General features: G+C 40.9%; 1 protein-coding gene across 3 annotated transcripts in view; it reads right to left on the reverse strand.

Moving 5' to 3' along the window:
* The window catches only part of CLTC (clathrin, heavy chain (Hc)), a 77,023-nt gene extending 67,186 nt beyond the window's left edge, over positions 1–9,837 (reverse strand). For all 3 annotated transcript variants that reach the window (XM_011953671.1, XM_011953668.1, XM_011953670.1), the window contains exon 1: positions 9,346–9,837. In XM_011953671.1, the coding sequence (XP_011809061.1) occupies positions 9,346–9,387 (42 nt within the window). In that variant the 5' untranslated portion in view covers positions 9,388–9,837. The remainder of the gene's footprint in view (positions 1–9,345) is intronic.
* Positions 9,838–17,038: the final 7,201 nt, after the last annotated feature.

A 17,038-nucleotide genomic window follows, 5' to 3' on the forward strand; every position in this document is an offset into this window, starting at 1 on the left:
AAAAAAAAAAAAAAAAAAAAAATCATCTCTAGAAATATGCCCGAATGGACTGCTTTTTAAGGGATATTTAAATCATCTGCTTATAACATCCAACAGTTCCAACTGTGAGGTCATACACAGGAGAATTGTAGATGTGTAAAATTTGTCTCTCACTAATCCAGTTGATTTCAAGCCTACAGCAGCCTTTGCCAAACAGCATTCGGGTGCTCACAAGAGAAGCAACTGTGAGAGGACACAATACTATGGAGATTCAGTAAGGCTTTTCAAGGAGACTCTTTCCTGAGGGTATTTGTGGTTAAAAAAAAAAAAAAAAGAAACCTGCCTTAGATTTTCATCATAGTTCAATATGACCAAATATAGAGTATTGCAGAGACTGGAGAAAGAGATGGGTTTTTGTAAACCATGTTCTCTCTACTCGTCTTTTCCCCCTTATTATTCATCTTTAAATAATGAGATCTATCCAAAGTCAGCTGTTTGCCAAGCAGAGCATATATACTGATAGTCTTTAGCTTCAGTCTATCCACTTTGGTGGTTTTTTAAAGCCACCTTTCTCAGATGAGCAGCTAATCAGAAATAAATGCAAGTTGGCCAGGTGCAGTGGCTCACGTCTGTAATCCCAGCACTTTGGGAGGCTGAGGTGGGTAGATTATTTGAGGTCAGGAGTTTGAGACCAGCCTGGCCAACATGGTGAAACCCCATCTCTACTAAAAATACAAAAAAATTCACCAGGCATGGTGGCGGGCACGTGTAGTCCCAGCTACTCAGGAGACTGAGGCAGGAGAATTGCTTGAACCTGGGAGGTGGAAGTTGCAGTGAGTCAAGATTGCACCACTTCACTCCAGCCTGGACGACAGAGTCAACTCCCAATCCAATTCCCATTTTTTCATCTTCTATGACTCCCAGTTTCAACCCAGGGTCACGAAAAACTAATCCCTGAGACCCCGCAGTGTGCATCACTGAGGAACTCCAGAAATCGATAGATGCAGAAAATGAGAAATTAGAGAGTCTGGTGTAACTTCAAGATCTTGGCTTCAATAACTGGGTAGATGGTAGTTTTTCTCCTTTAGTATGGCACATATATTCAACTCAAGTGGACAAAGGGAAACTCTTCCAGGGTGGAGGGGAAGAACTAATATTTGAGTGTCTGTAAAGGGTTAAGGGCTAAATATTATACTATAAAGACAAACACATACTGCAGTCTAACTTTAAAATTAACCGGAAATATTGTTTTAATAAATGAGGAAGTTGAGACAAGCTGAAAACCTGACAGAATCAAATAGATAAGCCCAGATTAAACATCTGAGATATTTTCCAGAACAGCACACTGCAGAGTTTAAATTGTTTAACATAACAAAATACGGCTTTAATGGATCTGGTTCCTATTGTTTCAGAAATAATCTTTAAAACTGTTTTACTTCAGAACTTAAAATCCTTATTTACCTAAGGATTAGGAACAAGAAGTATTAACAGTACTGGCAGCCTGCCTCCAAAGCACAACTCTACAAGTCTGTAACCATTTTCCCTTCTACCATGATGCTACTCAAAATGAACAAATATATTCCATTGTCACCTTCCTTTCCTATCCCCTTCATGCACAATTGCCTTCCTTGAGTTCAAGCTTCTATTTTTAGGTATAAACACAAAAACATGAATTTACAGTAAAACAGAAAGCAGAAGTTTCCTCCTTTCACAAGTGGCTTCAGACTGGAAGACATTCATTCTTTTCCGTAAGAAAAAGTCTACAGGTAAGTGTGACAAGTTCAGTCTTATGAGAGGGATGCAGATAATCCTGGTTACAAGTTAACCGGATCCCAATCATCCTGCACAATTTTCCAGCAGGAAAAAGAATAAACTCCTTAAAAAATATATACCTCAATAATCATTCAAGGCATAAAGTCAGATGTTAGTTTGCTGTCTCCTACTTTTCTCATAATACAAAAAATATTTCCCAAAAAGCAAACGACAGTACTACTAGAATCAAAGACCATCACAGCATAGATACAAACAACTGTGGTATATTTTGCAGTTCAAATGATACAGACCATTTACCAAATGAGGCAATGAGCCAAATGAAAGAACAAGTATTAAAAATCTGACTGCTCACTAGCTGTGAGACTCTAAAAGTTACCTGCTATGAACTTCAGTTGCCCAATCTCTACAATAAGGCTAATCCGACCTAAGCACAAGGGTTCCCTTGCTAATTAAATGAGATAATAAACATTAAATATTTAATACAGTTCTTGGCACATAACAGGTGCTCAGCTATAATGGCCAATGTATTTTGATTTTATGGTTAGATTTCAGGACAATTAAGATTTGAAGAGTTATTGCCTCAAAAATAGGACGAGGCTTGGTGTCTCACACTTGTAATTCCAGCACGTTGGGAGGCTGAGGCAGGCAGACTGCTTGAGCCCAGGATTTTGAGATCATCCTGGGAAACATGGCAAAACCCTGACTCTACAAAAAAAATACAAAAATTAGCTGGGTTTAGTGGTGCACGCCTGTAGTCCCAGCTATTTTTGGGGGGCTGAGGTGGGAGGACCTAAGCCCAGGGAGGTCAAGGCTGCAGTGGGCCTTGATCATGCCACTGCACTCCAGCCTGCGTAACAGAGTGAGACCCTGTCTCAAAAAAAAAAAAAAAAAAGATAGGACAAAATATCTTAAATTATGTCTTAATTTAAGGAGATAATACAAAAGAAGAGACTCACAAAAGTCTGACAGATGGGTTTTGCATAATACCTTTAGGTCCAAGCTTACAGCCATCTCCTGAGTTAAGAGCATTAGCCACAGGTACTTGACCAAGAAGCGAAGAAAAGACACCCAGAGCTGTAAACTTTGCTGTGGCTCAGAAGACACGTTTACTTCATGAAGTAGTTTTGGCATGGCATATACATACATGAACTTAGAGAAGCAGCCTCATTCTAATATACAGGAGTAAAATATCAGCTATGAACCTACTGCTTATCTAAGTGAGAAGATTCACTTCAACACTACCACCCTAAAAAAGGACACATACAATAACTCTAACAAAGGCCTGACTGGCATTCCATATGGGTATTTTATCCGATATGATTCATTAAGATTTTTTTTCAAATATGTCTGATCAAGGAACCCTAATTTAAAATGTACCAGTGGCACACAATGAGACTCATGGGACATAATAAAAGGTTTATTTAAAAGTTTCTCTTTTGGGGGCAGTTTCAGAATGTAATCAACTTTGTATCATATCAATTATTTGTATTAAATTGTGCACAATATCAAATGTTCAAATACATAAAAGATCCACAATCAAGTAGACAACATTGATGGTTGGAATGACAAGTGAACAGCCTTTGCCAACTCATCAATGGAAGCATGAATACAAGGTGTAGTCCATCCTGTTTACCACCTTGTCCCTAAGGTCTAACACAGTTCCTGATCTGCAGTAAGTACTCAAATATTAGGTAAATGAACTAACCCCAAATACTTATACACCATAAAACGCTGGATCTGCAAATGAATATTGTGTCATTGGTTGAGATACCTGAATAAAATGTACTGGACAAAAATTATTTAGTCAATAATTAATGCTCCTAAAGTGCTACGTAAAGTGTTTTCACATACATGATCTCAGATCCTCATAATAACTTTGTGAGATAGTACACCCATTTCCCAGAGAAAAAGAAGCAAGAGATTAGACTTAACCTGTGTTGTCCAATATGGTAACCACAAGTCACAACCCACATACGATAATGAGCACTTGAAATGTGATTACCGTAATTTTAAAGTAACTAAAATTAAACAATAACCAGTAAGTGATTCAATTACTGGAAAACTTAAGTATGTTTGGGATCACTGAAGTATTGCATATCTGCTTTTCTTTTTCTTCATTTTTGTTTATTTAATATAGAGACAAGGTCTTACTCTGTTATCCAGGCTGGTCTCGAATTCCTGGGCTCAAGCAGTGCTCCTACTTTGGCTCACAAAGTGCTAAGTTTACAGGCATGAGCCACTACCCCCAGCCCCAAATCTGTCTTTCTAACTGTAAATTTTATTAACTCTAAATATGGACCAGGATTTCCAATGAAAATAGGGTCTGAATTGATATGTGATCTAAGTATAAAACATATAACTAGGTGCAGTGGCTCACGCCTGTAATCCTAACACTTTGGGAGGCTGACAGGCAGATCACAAGGTCAAGAGATGGAGACCATCCTGACCAACATGGTGAAACCCCATTTTTACTAAAAATACACACACACACACACACACACACAAAAATAGCTGGGCGTGGTGGCACACATCTGTAGTCCCAGCTACTTGGGAGGCTGAGGCAGGGGAGGCTGAACCCGGTTGGGGGAGGTTGCAGTGAGCCAAGATCTGCCACTGCACTCCAGCCTGGCGACAGAGCGAGACTTTGTCTCAAAAAAATAAAAAAAAAACACACACTAGATTTAGAAAATTTAGTATGAAAAAGAATGTAAGGTATCTCATTAGTAAAATTTACACTGATTACATACTGAAATAATATTTTGCATAGCCCAAGTTAAATAAAATATATTAAATTTAATTTTATCTAGGCAGGGCATGGTGACTCATGCCTGTAATCCCAGCACTTTGGGAGGCCAAGGCGAGGGGATCACTTCAGCCCAAGAATTTGAGACCAGCCTGAGCAATATAGCGAGAGTGTCTCTACCAAAAAAACCCAAAATTAATTAATTTCATCTGTTTTTTCACTTTTAACATGGCTGCTAGAATACTTAAAATTACTTATGTGAGGCCAGGAGCAGCAGCTCATGCCTGTAATCCCAGCACTTTGGGAGGCCAAGGTGGGCAGATCATTTGAGGTCAGGAGTTGACGACCAGTCTGGCCAACCTGGTAAAACCCCATCTCTACTAAAAATACAAAAATTAGCCAGGTGTGGTGGCAGGCACTTATAATCCCAGTTACTCAGGAGGCTGAGGCAGGAGAATCACTAGAACCTGGGAGGTGGAGGTTGAAGTGAGCCGAGATTGTACCACTGCACTCCAGTCTAGGTGACAGCGTGAGACTCTGTCTCAAATAAAAAAAAAAGTATGTGGCTCATATTATTTTTCTGTTGGACAGCATTGGTTTCAACAACCCCTAAAGCCCTGTTCTGTCTACTATACCACATCGTTAATCTATAAACAAGTAGAGAGAACTCATCTCTCTGGGCCTAAGTCCAACAGAAAAAAAGCACTCTAGGATACTGTATAACTTCTATTTTTAAGGCCAAATATTTTGTGTCAGAAGACTCAGGTACACATCCCATTCGGACAGCATTTCCACTACTTTGAGTCTCACTTTTTGAAAGGTGTCTAGGGGGACTGAGTGAAGATCTGAAAGTACCTAGCCAAATTTACAGCACATAATAAGGTCTCAAGAAGTCTGCTGCTAGTCATCGTTCATCACCACCACTTTCCAAGACAGTATTCAGTTAAAACTTTTGAATGAGTGTTTTAATTTTAGCTAACGAAATATTCTAAATGCATAAACATGAGTGGTGAGATAAATCTTCAAACTTACAAAACACATCAGAATGGCCTATAATTGTGCAGTCCAATGAGAATCAATTGTCACTTGTGGCTATTTATATTTAAATTAATTAAAAAGAAATTGAAGCAAAAATTTAGTTCCTCAGTCATCAGCCACATTTCAAGTGCTCAATATCCCTATGTAGCTAGCAGACAGTTCCATCATTGAAGAAAGTTCTATTGGACAATAACTCAAAGAGAAAAAGCCACAACAGTAACAATGACAGGAAAAACATCTTGTTAAATATAATTCAAATAACATATAGAGTTAAACATATGTACGGAAAAAACAATTTTGCAAAGAAGCTGAGGACTCGATATAAATGGAACCTTTTAAAAGCAAGGTACAAATTCCAATTATGATCAGAAACAATTGTCCAAGAGCAACTATCAAGGTTCCGGAAATGTGAATTTTCCTAAATACTCAAATGAAAATGACTGTGTTCTACACACACACTATTCTGTGTCTTATTTCCTAATCAGAGTGAAAGCACTTTCACTAAAATTAACCACACACTTTAAGCTGAGTAAACTGACCATCAAGAAAATTCTGAAGATTATGATACATTTTAAACTTAGAAGCTATTCCCATGAGACTACAGCATAATTTCAGGAAGTTTACCTCTTCCAGAGAGTACAACTAAGCATGAAGTAAATCCCAGTACTTAGCATTGATTTCTATTTGCAACCCAAACTAACTATAGCAAGAACCCCTAACATTTGACTCAACAACACATTCCATGCCTGCATTTATGCATCAATGGGGAAAGAACAAGGTAGGGAGATTTTTAATTGAAGACCCAAAAAATCTAGGAATACACTGGTATGTGTAAAGTGGTCTAAAGATACTGAATGTGCCAAAAAATTGAGAATCACCAAAAAATTGAGAATCACAGGCAATATTTTATATATGTAGCCTAGGATTTTTATAGAATCTGCAATTCCAACAATATCTTGCTCAAATAGGCACTCATTTATTAACCACTATCAGTCTAAACAGTCTAGGAAAAAATAAATCTTCATTTATTAACATTCATTTGCTGTAGGTCCATGCCTTGATGACAACAGATCCTTCAGTTGGATAAGGCAGTTAAAGGGTATAAAAATAAGTTCATTTACAGTTTCACAAGCTAACTATACTCATACTTAAGTTCCTCATTTCTTGTTTCCAGTTTTTAATCCTACGTGTTTCAGAAAGTCTTCTGCTACTTAGCAAACTGGTAGAAGCTCAGAGGTCAGAGACCTAAGATGCCAATTAAAATAATCCTTATTAGTTGGGCTCAGTGGTTCACACCTATTATCCCAGTACTTTGGGAGGCCAAGGCAAAGGATTGCTTGAGCCCAGGAATTCGAGACTAGCCTGGGCAACATAAGTGAAGCCCCATCTCTACAAAAAATACAAAAATTAGCCAGGTGTGGTGGTTCATGGCCGTAGTCTCAACTACTCAGGATGCTGAGGTGGGAGGATGGCTTGAGCCCAGCAGGTCAAGGCTGCAGTGACCTGTGACGGTGCCACTGACCTCCAGCAAAAACCCTGTCTCTTCAAAAAACAAAAATCTTATTAATTTTTCAAAAGGGAGGAGATAATGAAGTCAGGAGATATATTATCATGGAAGAGGCTGTAGTTATTTGGGCTCTGCAATTAATCAGCTGGAGCATACAGTCATATTAGCTAAGCAAGCTTAACTTTAGGCATGACATAGCAATCCAAAACACAGAGGACTGAATTTTTCCATTTGCAAATCTGCTTTATATTCAAAAATCTTCAAATTATTTGGGAAGAAAATGGCTTCATTCAAGTATCTACAGAAACTTTGAGCCAGTTACAAAACAGACATGTATTAAATTTGTCTTCAATAAGTGACAAGGTTGGGTTCCAATCTCTGGGATCATTTAACAATTCTTGTCTCCTCTTTAAAAGAAATGAAAAGCTATTACTCGAACCCCCACAAGATTTAGTAGTTAGCTATACATCTGCCATGGAAAATAAACAGCAGCTGTACTTGATTCTTTGTGTGGTTTATAAACATTTGTCTGCAGAAAGATATTTCAGATGCAGCTTAGTATGAAAACAAGCCCGCGTTTTCCCCTCACACTTAAGAACAGCACTTTTTCAACTCTCCACATTCATTTGCCACCCCACTTTAACAAAAGTAACCACAGCAATTAAACTTGGATTGATAAAAAAAATTCCATTTTGTTATTTAACATTTTTAACCTTCTGTAAAAGTGTTTTTATTATTGGCATAAATATATTTTTATATATATGCCAAGGTATATTCCATTACTTCAGATGAGTTATTTGAAAATTATAGATGACTGAAGAAAGTGCATTATTTAACTCATTTTATGGGTAAAGATTTATTATTCTTTACATTTCAAGCCTTAAAGGAAAATAAGTCCTTGCTAGTGCAAACATGGTAATACCTGCAAAGAAATATGAAATTATGTTACTTATAGCTTGAATATTAAAACCTTTTATTAACATGACTCTTTTATGTATATTATACCAATGGGGGAACGTAAATAAAAATGGTCTTCAATGGTAAAGTGTCTAATAGGTCACTGGTATTAGTGTCACGTCAAACCACTGCATTCTCTGTCATTATGGAATTAGCCCTTCAGACGACAGAGCTGAGGCAGGTTTCTTTAAGGGGATATTTGGGAAGAAAGCAAATTAATAGGAATAAATTATTTCATCTACAGTAAAAATCAGGATTGGTGACACAGGAAAATCAAAAGCTCTGAAGAGGTTTAATTCAGTGAAGCCTTCCAATGGTCACCTGCCTAGGCCAGCCATTGGCATGCTGCCAGATGAGACAACAATATGTTGCCTCCAGGATAAGGAACCATGGGAAAGAACTCTAGAACTTACTAAAGGGAAGCCAGTTACAGACTAAATAGCCCCGCAGGTCTCAGAGCAGCTGTGCTCTGTCCCCAGGGCTCTGTTCAATTCCATGCGATCCTGAGGAAGATACTCAAAACTACCTGCTACTACTCGAGAAGACTAGAAGATAACCTCTGTATCACTCTTGCCCACCTTCTAGAACCAAAGAGGGGTTAAGAGACACAACATCCCCAGAGAAATAAAAAAACTGGGGAGGGGAGGCGAGTTTCCTTAGGGAGCTCGACCCCACACACTCTGAGATTGACATCGCTCTAAGAAATGCGTTCTCCCATTCTACCCTCGTTTCGTTCTTTCAGTGACCTTCTGTCCCTACTGCCTCAAGGAAGGCAAGAGACAAGCCACCGCCTCACCACCACCCCCAACCCCCACCACCGGAGAAGGTGCCTTTCTCAGTTGAGAGCCGCAGAGGGAGGAAAAAAAAAAGGTTGCTCCTCCCCAACCCACCCGCCCCACAACCCCTGGGTGCAGACACGATGAGGGAAAGAGGAGAGCAATGGAAGGTGACAGCCCCGTACTGGCCCAGCGGATAAGAATCTTTGCTCCGGTAGAAACAAGGGAGAATCCCCCCTCCCACTCCCCTATCCAAATGAATGAACTGAAAAAAATGGGGAGGAGAGTTTGTACGCGCAGTTCTGGCCATCCAGGAAGCAAGATCGAGAGGCCTTTGGATCCAGGCCTGGTCTTTGCAGCCCTTTGCACCCCAACTCTTGTCCTTTCCATCCAAGCCCCACATCATTTAACCGTTTAAGCTTTCTAAGATAGTGCCCCCTCCTCCATCTACCCCAAAGACCGACAACCCCCCCACCCCTCCAGCTCCGATCCTGCTCGGGCCCAGACTCCAACTTCTTTCATTATTCCTACCACCTTCTCCATAGCCCTCACCAGCCTGGGCCCGACCGCACCTGGAGATGCTCCTGAAAACGAATTGGCAGAATCTGGGCCATGGCGCTGTCGGGGGGAATGGTCTCCTCCTGTCACTGGGGCTGCGGGGCAGCGGCTGCCCGGGCTCTCCGAGGGAGAGGAGGAGAAGGGGAGGGGGGAGGCTGGGCTCAGCAAGATCCTCTCCGGGGACGCAGAAAACTGGCACGCAGACGGGTGAATCGGGTCGGGGGCGGAGGCTCCAGGGGCCAGGAGAGCCGCAATGGCGGAACCGGGCGCAGCGCAGACTCCGGAAACGGCTGAGCCCAGCGGAAGGATCCCGGCGACAGAACTCCGCCCAGTCGCCTCACCCCCTCCGCCTTATGTACCCCTCCACGGAGCGGTGCGCGCGGCGGGCGCAGGAATTCCGGGCGCTGTGCGCCCGGAGCCTCGCTTCTGACGCCACACGGGGGGAAACAGAGAAACCGGAGGGACTACTTTTTTAGACTCATCACTTTCGCCAGTCTTCTTTTTCTCCCCCCACTTTTTTTTTTTTTGCATTTTGCCACATCATGCGACTCGGGGCGACCGACGTCACTTCCGTGGGCGCTTTAGGTCCCACCCACGTACTTCCAGGTGCACGTGATATTGATGGGGAAGGGTCGGCTGATTGCTGCCAGAATGGAGAGCGCGTTTTAAGGAAATGCGGCGTCTCCTGGGAGTGAAGTGGCTGTTGGGCCACCTTGAGGCATGATGGGTGCCGCTTCCTTCCCCTGCGACCCCTGCCTGTTTCGACTGAGCCCCTTACAGGAGGACGTGGCGGGGGCAGACGGGGGCAGCCTCCCGCCCTCTCCGTGACTCAGGGAAACGGCCTCGCCGCAGAGCGCTCCCTCGGCAGCTGGCTGCAGCACTTCTCCCCCGCCGGGCTTCAGAGTGGGTGGTTTCCTACAGCCTAGGGAGGGGGCCTGAAACGGGGTTTAAAATCCTCCCTGCCCTCGCACACGCCCTTCTGGTGGTTGGAGAACCTGACGCGCAGATTCTAACTAGAACCGGCACTCTCTTCGGGTGTTAGATAATTAGCTCAAAGGACAGCGAAGGCCATTTATGATGTCTCTCAAGCTGGCCTTATGACAGCTTCTCAACGTTTCTGCGGACATTTTGGCGGACGTGTCAGCCTAGCTCAGTGATCAGTTTCGTTAAAGAATTCGAGTATCAGAACGTACAAGGATTGGACTCAAATTCTAGCAGGAGGATTTTTAGCCACATCAAATAATTTATGTCTCAAAGATTTAGATAATTAGGGTAAGGATGCTTGGTAAAACCTGAAGGTTCCTGGAGGAAAGAGATGAACTGTTAGTCGTGTATTTCCGTGGGACCACCTCAACATAGGTTCCTGTAGGTTAGCAGTGTAGAAATGCAGCGCTTCAAAGTCGGAGCATCCTGTCTTCAAAGAGCATGAAGGTATCAACGGCATTCATTGTCGATTAATAACCTTCCCGGTACTTTCTTGCTAAAGTATAAGCCATAATATTTCATAATCGCACCAATAAAGGATGAAAGACTTTAATTCTGTGCCTTTTATCTTTGTAAGAGAGGTGATTCCCCACCCTCCCCCGAAAGAGAAAATCTGAAGTCCACAATAATTATTTTTAGTGCCCTTTTCAGTTAAAGGACATAAAACCCTATTGGGTAGACAATAATTTTGTTTGCTAAGTTTGGGTTAGGGTAAGAAGTTTGCCAATCAGTTGCTTTTAGTGTTTTTCCCTTTTACTTAACTGTCTCATACTAAGCATGAGAGAAGAATCTGGCAGGTAACAGGGCAAAGATTGTTCTGCAAAGAAAAGTCTTACCACCATGTTGTAAGAGTGAATATTTATACTTGCAAAATATCTTTTTGTATTGTTAAGCTAAATACACGAAGATCCTCTGTGTTCCGCAACATTTGAAATGACCTAATGCCAGTCTGATAGTAACTGCTTTAAACCCTTTTTGGAAGTAGACAAATTCTAAATTAAAATTCTAAGGGAGTAATTGTTTTATTACAGTAATTTAATAGCTTGATCAAGTTACATTTTCAGTCTCAGAATCTGGAGATACAAGAGCCATATCATGAATGGGCTTTATTTTTTAAATAAAAAAAAATTTTAATTTATTAATGTGTCTGGTATTTTCATACAGACCCTGTAACTTTAAGTACATTTAGAATCCCAAAAGCAGTTGATTTTAGCTATTTGGTGTGGAGTATCTAACCAAAAAGTGCGCTGAGGTTGTTAGTGACTCTTAGGTCATCACACACAGAAAATTACATTGTTTTGAGAAATAATTTAGGAAGAGGAAAAATAGATTGTTATCCTGGATCATTTTGAAATGATCTTAAAATTAATCCAAAAATTTTCAAGAGAAAAAAAACTCTATGCCTTTTTAAAGATGAATAATTTGAGTAGGGTAATAAGATTTTTTTTTGTAATGGGAGTCCGCTGTTCTTGGTAACAGTATAAAGGCAGTTTCACTGGTTTAGTTACCTAAGCAATACCTGAATGGCTCTGTTTTCAGACATTACCTTAAGTTAGAGGGGAGAACAGATAACCTAATAGACCAGGAAGCAAATTCTACCACCCAGAATGTTTTTTTCTATGATATAGTATGACAGAGTCTTTTAATAAGACAATGCTATAAATGATCACCCTAGCTTTTGGTTTCAGAAAATGTTTTAACAAGGTAGCCATGTTAATAAATGGTGAAGTTAAAGCTATTTTTGTTGGAATGCTCATCAACAGTAGGTCCCTATCATGAGTCACAGCAAGTGCCATTAGCAAAAACTACATTGCTTGGTCTGTTGTTTTGAGGACTGCTAGTTTCTCAAAACCTATACAAGAAACCTGTATTGTGTCACTAATTTTAATGTTATGCCAACAACTAGGAGATATATATATATATCCTAGAATGACACCTCAAAACAAACAAACAAACAACCTCTTTCACTGTAGGATTTCTCCATAGCTGTTCATCTTCAAGCAGCCCTGGCACTAATGCCCCTGCCTTTTAAAAACTTGACCTTTTAAAAACAGCCTGAATTCACTGCACTGCAAAGTCACAAAGAAAAGGCATATCTCACATACTCAGAAATTAATTTTAAAGCGGAACTTTAACCCATGGTACCAAATGTTTACAATTCAGATTCTAATAAAGCCATAAAGGACATACTTTAGTATTATCCAAGTAAGATACTTAGTTTTGCCCTTTAAACAGCAGCTTTGAAGCATCTCAACCCCCCGAGGCCACTGATATGAATCCCAGTAGGATTAGACTGGCTAGGTCTTTATCTTTTCATGCAAGATAAAGAGCAGCCTATCAAATGCCAGTAAACAAATGTACAAGTCACTGACTATCGGCAAGGCTCCCCGCTCCAAAATGAAAAAATGAAAGCAGCATTTACAAAGCAAGAACAATATTTATTTATTTATTTAAGACGGAGTTTTGCTGTTGTCGCCCAGGCTGTAGTGCAATGGCGTGATCTTGGCCCACTGCAACCGCCACCTCCCAGGTTCAAGCAATTCTCCTGCCTCAGCCTCCCGAGGAGCTGGGATTATAGGCACCAGCAACAACACCTGGCTTATTTTTGTATTTTTTGTAGAGACTGGGGTTTCACCATGTTGGGTAGGCTGGTCTTGAACTCCTGACTTGAGGTAATCTCCTGACTTAGCCTCCTAAAGTGCTGGGATTACAGACATGAGCCACCACACCCAGCCCCGCAAGAACAAAATTTTAATGGCATTTTAATTTTACTATGAAATATACCTGACTTATACTCTTGACATCCACAGCTCAGGCTTGTTTTAAACCTTTAAATATTTAGACAAGTTTTATAATGTACCATGGATAGCAATAAGATCTATAGTGAGTCTTTACTTTGTATCAGCATTGGGCATGTTCCAAGTGAAAAGCCAAGACTAGCTCTGTGGGGATCTAATGTGGAATCAAGTCACATTATATAGGGTCCACCCATGTTTTTGAAGGGTTGAATCAGACCCTGGCAGAGGAATGAAGTGGTTCATGCTATTACCTTAAAAAGCCATCTCACAAAAATTGGTTTAGGCAGGGCACGGTGGCTCAGCCTACAATCTCAGCACTTTGGGAGACCGAGGCGGGCGGATCGCCTGAGGTCAGGAGTTTGAGACCAGCCTGGCCAACATGGTGAAACCCCATCTCTACTAAAAATACAAAAATTAGCCAGGCATAGTGGCACCTGCCTGTCATCCTAGCTACTTGGGAGGCTGAGGCAGGAGAATCACTTGAACCTGGGAGGTGGAGGTTGCAGTGAGCTGAGATCATACCATTGCACTCCAGCCTGGGTGACAGAGTCTCAAAAGTCTCCAGCCTGGGTGACTCAGTCTCAAAAATAAATAAATAAATAAAAGTCTCTGGATGCCTTCCATTTCCCTTTCCATTTATGTTTTTTGAACCTCCCTGCCTCCCCTATTTCCCGTTCAATTATAGACAAGTTAAAGGAAACATTCCTATTGTAAGTATACTTTTATATAGAACTTTTAAGAAAGGTGTTTATTAATAGGGGGTTTTATATCAGAGGATCAGATAAATATGTCTTCATTTGCCACTCTACAGTGTGCCACTGCACTCCAGCCTGGGCAATAGAGCAAGACTCCATCTCCAAAAAAAAAAAAAAAACCTGGTTTAAATATAGCAATTCACAGAACATTGTGAACAGAAAAACCCAGGAGGATTTTAACCCTGCTGATCAATAGGGAGTCAGATGCCATGTCACAACATCTTGGGACAAAAGTCACAAGAAGCTTGAGAGCATCTATAGAATGAAGAGGCAATGAGGGTGAGAGTGCGGGAATAATTGTTAAGGGCTGTTTCTTTTTCTATTTCTAAACCTGTAGAACGTTCTGTGTTCACCTCCTAGAGTTACTACTGTCTCCAGTCCAAAGCAAAGCATGACCCACAGATACGTTCCCTTGGGAAGTGTAAAGTTTTGCCACTCTCTAGGGATAGTTCTGCCAGTAGCAGTGTACATCTGCAGCTTTGTTAATGGTAGTAAACCTCTCACTTCTTCACAACAGAATAGCTAAGAACTGAGATCTGGGAAAGTTTTGGTTAACTCAATGGTCAAGTTTTTTTTTTTTTTTTTTGGAGACGGAGTCTTGCTCTGTCACCCAGGCTGGAGTGCAGTGGCGCCATCTTGGCTCGCGGTAAGCTCCGCCTCCCAGGTTCACACCATTCTCCTGCCTCAGCCTCCCTAGTAAATGGGACTACAGGCGCCCGCCACCATGCCTAATTTTTTTGTATTTTTAGTAGAGACGGGGTTTCACCCTGTTAGCCAGGATGGACTTCTGTGTTAGCCAGGATGGTCTTGATCTCCTGACCTCGTGATCCACCGGCCTCAGCCTCCCAAAGTGCTGGGATTACAGGCGTAAACCACTGCGCCCGGCCTCAATAATAAAGTTTTAAGGAATTATAATCTAATTTCTTCAACAAATATTTTCCAGTACCTACAATGTAAAATTAAATACTCAAATGTTACATCCTTTTGTAAAGCTTTTTTGAAAAAAAAATTAATATAGGGAAAGCAGTTCTGAACCTCAAAGGCCTCAGATTCATCAAAGTGAACAGTTGTATAGTACTCCTGCAAATGTAGCCTAATCTGAGTATGTACCAAACCTAGGATATACTAGGTATTACTTGTTTTTAAAATGCCATACCTCATCCTGTCATGACTATTAAAAGTAGATTACTATGTAAAGCAAACCAAATAGCTGGTTATTTTCTTTTCCTGGTTGCTCATATTCCAAATAACTATGAGTTTAATGTTGTATAGTATCATCAACCCATACAACTACTTTTCATTCCATAACACTGCAGTGATGAAAAGTATGCAGCATTCATATAAGCCTGCCTTAGATTTATTGATATAAATTGTTTTTCTTTTGTGAGTCAACCTTGTTAGCACCAAGAGTCATGAAAAGGTCTCCTTAGTTTAAGTCCACCAACCACTCAAATATGTAGTCCTCCATTATTCACAAGGTATATATTCCAAGACCTCTACAGAGGATGCCTGAAGCCACAGCTAATACTGAACCCCATACAGTACACACTATGTTTTTTCTATACATATATACCTATGATAAAGTTTAACTTATAAACTAGGCACAGTAAGATGTTAACAATGAAAATAGGACAATTATAACAATGTACTATAATAAAAGTTATGTGAATGTGGTCTCTCTCAAAATATTATATCGTAGTCACCTATTTTTGGACACAGTTGAACACAGGTAACTGAAACATCAGAAAATGAAACCTCAGATAATAAGGGACTACAATATAAAGCATTCTACAGGCATGGTGAAAATAAAAACTAACCTGATGAAGACAGCTATTACAGTCTATTTTAGTTACTATATAGTTGACCCACCAGATCAGATGTAGAGATAAGATTATACTTATTACTGAGGAAGGCTTAAACATGCCATTATTAATTTATTTTAAAAAATGTTTAACCTTTGCACAGAAGTAGTAAAAATTCAGTTTTTAAAAAGGGAACTAAATGAAGTAGCAGACACGTACACAATGGCACATGATAAAAAGAAAATCCCAGCCCAAGCTACTTAAAAATTTTTCTATCTGTAGGAATGGGTGACACTCAAATTATTCTCCATTTGACCTATTAGTGCTAACCCAAGATACAGACTGGACATTGCAAACCCCTTTCAAAAAATCCTTCTCAAAGTGACACCAACTTTTCCATCGTTTACGTCTGGTTCCTTTCCCCAACCACACAAATTCTGTCTCCCGTTTTGTTTCAGTCCAGGTGTTCCTCTTCCCTCAAAAACTCAGCTTAAAATCCATTTAACGGCAAGGCACATGCCTCACGCCTGTAATCCCAGCACTTTGGGAAGCCGAAGTGGTGGTGGATCATTTGAGGTCAGGAGTTCAAGACCATCCTGGCCAACATGGTGAAACCCCACCTCTACTAAAAATACAAAAATTAGCTGGGTGTGTTGGCGGGCGCCTGTAGTCCCAGCTACTCGAGAGGCTGAGCCAGGAGAATCGCTTGAACCCGGGAGGCGGAGGTTGCAGTGAGCCAAGATGGCGTCACTGCACTCCAGCTTGGGCAACAGTGAGGCTCCGTCTCAAAAAAAAAAAAAAAAAAATCCATTTACCTTACTCCTCCAGCTATTAAAGCATTTATTGATTATACCACCCATTTAATTTGAAGCCTAGGCTACTTTATGTTAGTAATTGCATCTGGAGTTGGCACAACAATCATTTATAAAGAATTACCTCCCATATACAACGCACTAAACAGGGTGCTGGGCTGTATTTTGGGTTCACTCATCTCATTTCCTATGTTTTAGCTGAGAACCAAGTAATAATAGGTGAGAAAAATATGTGGATTTTATTTGGACAAGGAATGTGACTAATCTTTTTTTTTTTTTTTTTGAGATAGAGTCTTGCTCTGTCACCCAGGTTGGAGCGCAGTGGTACGATCTCAGCTCACCACAACCTCTGCACCCCCCGGGTTCAAGCGATTCTCCTGCCCCAACCTCCTGGGTAGCTGGGTTTACAGGCATGCACCACCACACCCAGCTAATATTTTTTTTTTTTTTGAGGCGGAGTCTTGCTCTGTCACCCGGGCTGGAGTGCGGTGGCCGGATCTCAGCTCACTGCAAGCTCCGCCTCCCGGGTTTAGGCCATTCTCCTGCCTCAGCCTCC

Source organism: Colobus angolensis, unplaced genomic scaffold (assembly GCF_000951035.1).
Source record: "Colobus angolensis palliatus isolate OR3802 unplaced genomic scaffold, Cang.pa_1.0 Scaffold37, whole genome shotgun sequence".
Taxonomy (NCBI): Eukaryota; Metazoa; Chordata; class Mammalia; order Primates; family Cercopithecidae; genus Colobus; species Colobus angolensis.